General features: G+C 62.7%; 1 protein-coding gene across 1 annotated transcript; it reads left to right on the forward strand.

Annotated features, from left to right (window-relative positions):
• Positions 1–5: 5 nt before the first annotated feature.
• LOC104916374 (evolutionarily conserved signaling intermediate in Toll pathway, mitochondrial-like) lies at positions 6–564 on the forward strand (the record flags this gene model as incomplete). The annotated part of the gene is made up of 3 exons (XM_010727417.2): positions 6–11; positions 118–220; positions 319–564. Coding segments are annotated over 3 exons (355 nt in total), but the record flags the coding sequence as incomplete, so codon positions are not given.
• Positions 565–568: the final 4 nt, after the last annotated feature.

Here is a 568-nt window from a genome sequence, read left to right on the forward strand (position 1 = left end):
CTCATTTGCGGGTGAGCTGTGGGGTGGGGTGGGACGGGGCCCCTTTACTGGGGAAGGGAACGAATGGGACCAGATGGGATCAGATAGACCCTCTCTGTCTGCCCTATATCCCCTCAGGAACCTCCCCCTGATCCTGAGCGCAGCCTTTACTATCCCCTGTACCTTGACCTGGACCTGGAGCGTGGCCCATGGGATGATGATGAGTTCGATGTGGATGAGGGTAAGGTGGGGGAGGGGGGTTGGCAGCCACTCGGAGACCCTTCTTGCCTCCCCCCCACCTTGAGTGTGCTTCCCCAACCCCCCCTTCTCTCCCCATAGTGGAGGAGGGCCCCGTCTTTGCTCTGTGCATGGCAGGGGCTGGTGACCAGCGCACCTTGGCCAAGTGGATCACGGGGCTGCAGCAAACCAACCCTGTCCTTGGCCAGACACCAGTGATCTTCCGCCTGGGGGATGGGGATTCCTCTGCTGGATCCCCAGGAGACGGGGATGCATTGCATCTGGAGGGGTCAGGGGCAGCCAAGTTGGAGCCCCCTGAGGTGACGTGGGGCCGCCGAGCACAGGGAGAGGG

The sequence above is a fragment of the Meleagris gallopavo genome, unplaced genomic scaffold, assembly GCF_000146605.3.
Source record: "Meleagris gallopavo isolate NT-WF06-2002-E0010 breed Aviagen turkey brand Nicholas breeding stock unplaced genomic scaffold, Turkey_5.1 ChrUn_random_7180001889090, whole genome shotgun sequence".
NCBI lineage: Eukaryota > Metazoa > Chordata > Aves > Galliformes > Phasianidae > Meleagris > Meleagris gallopavo.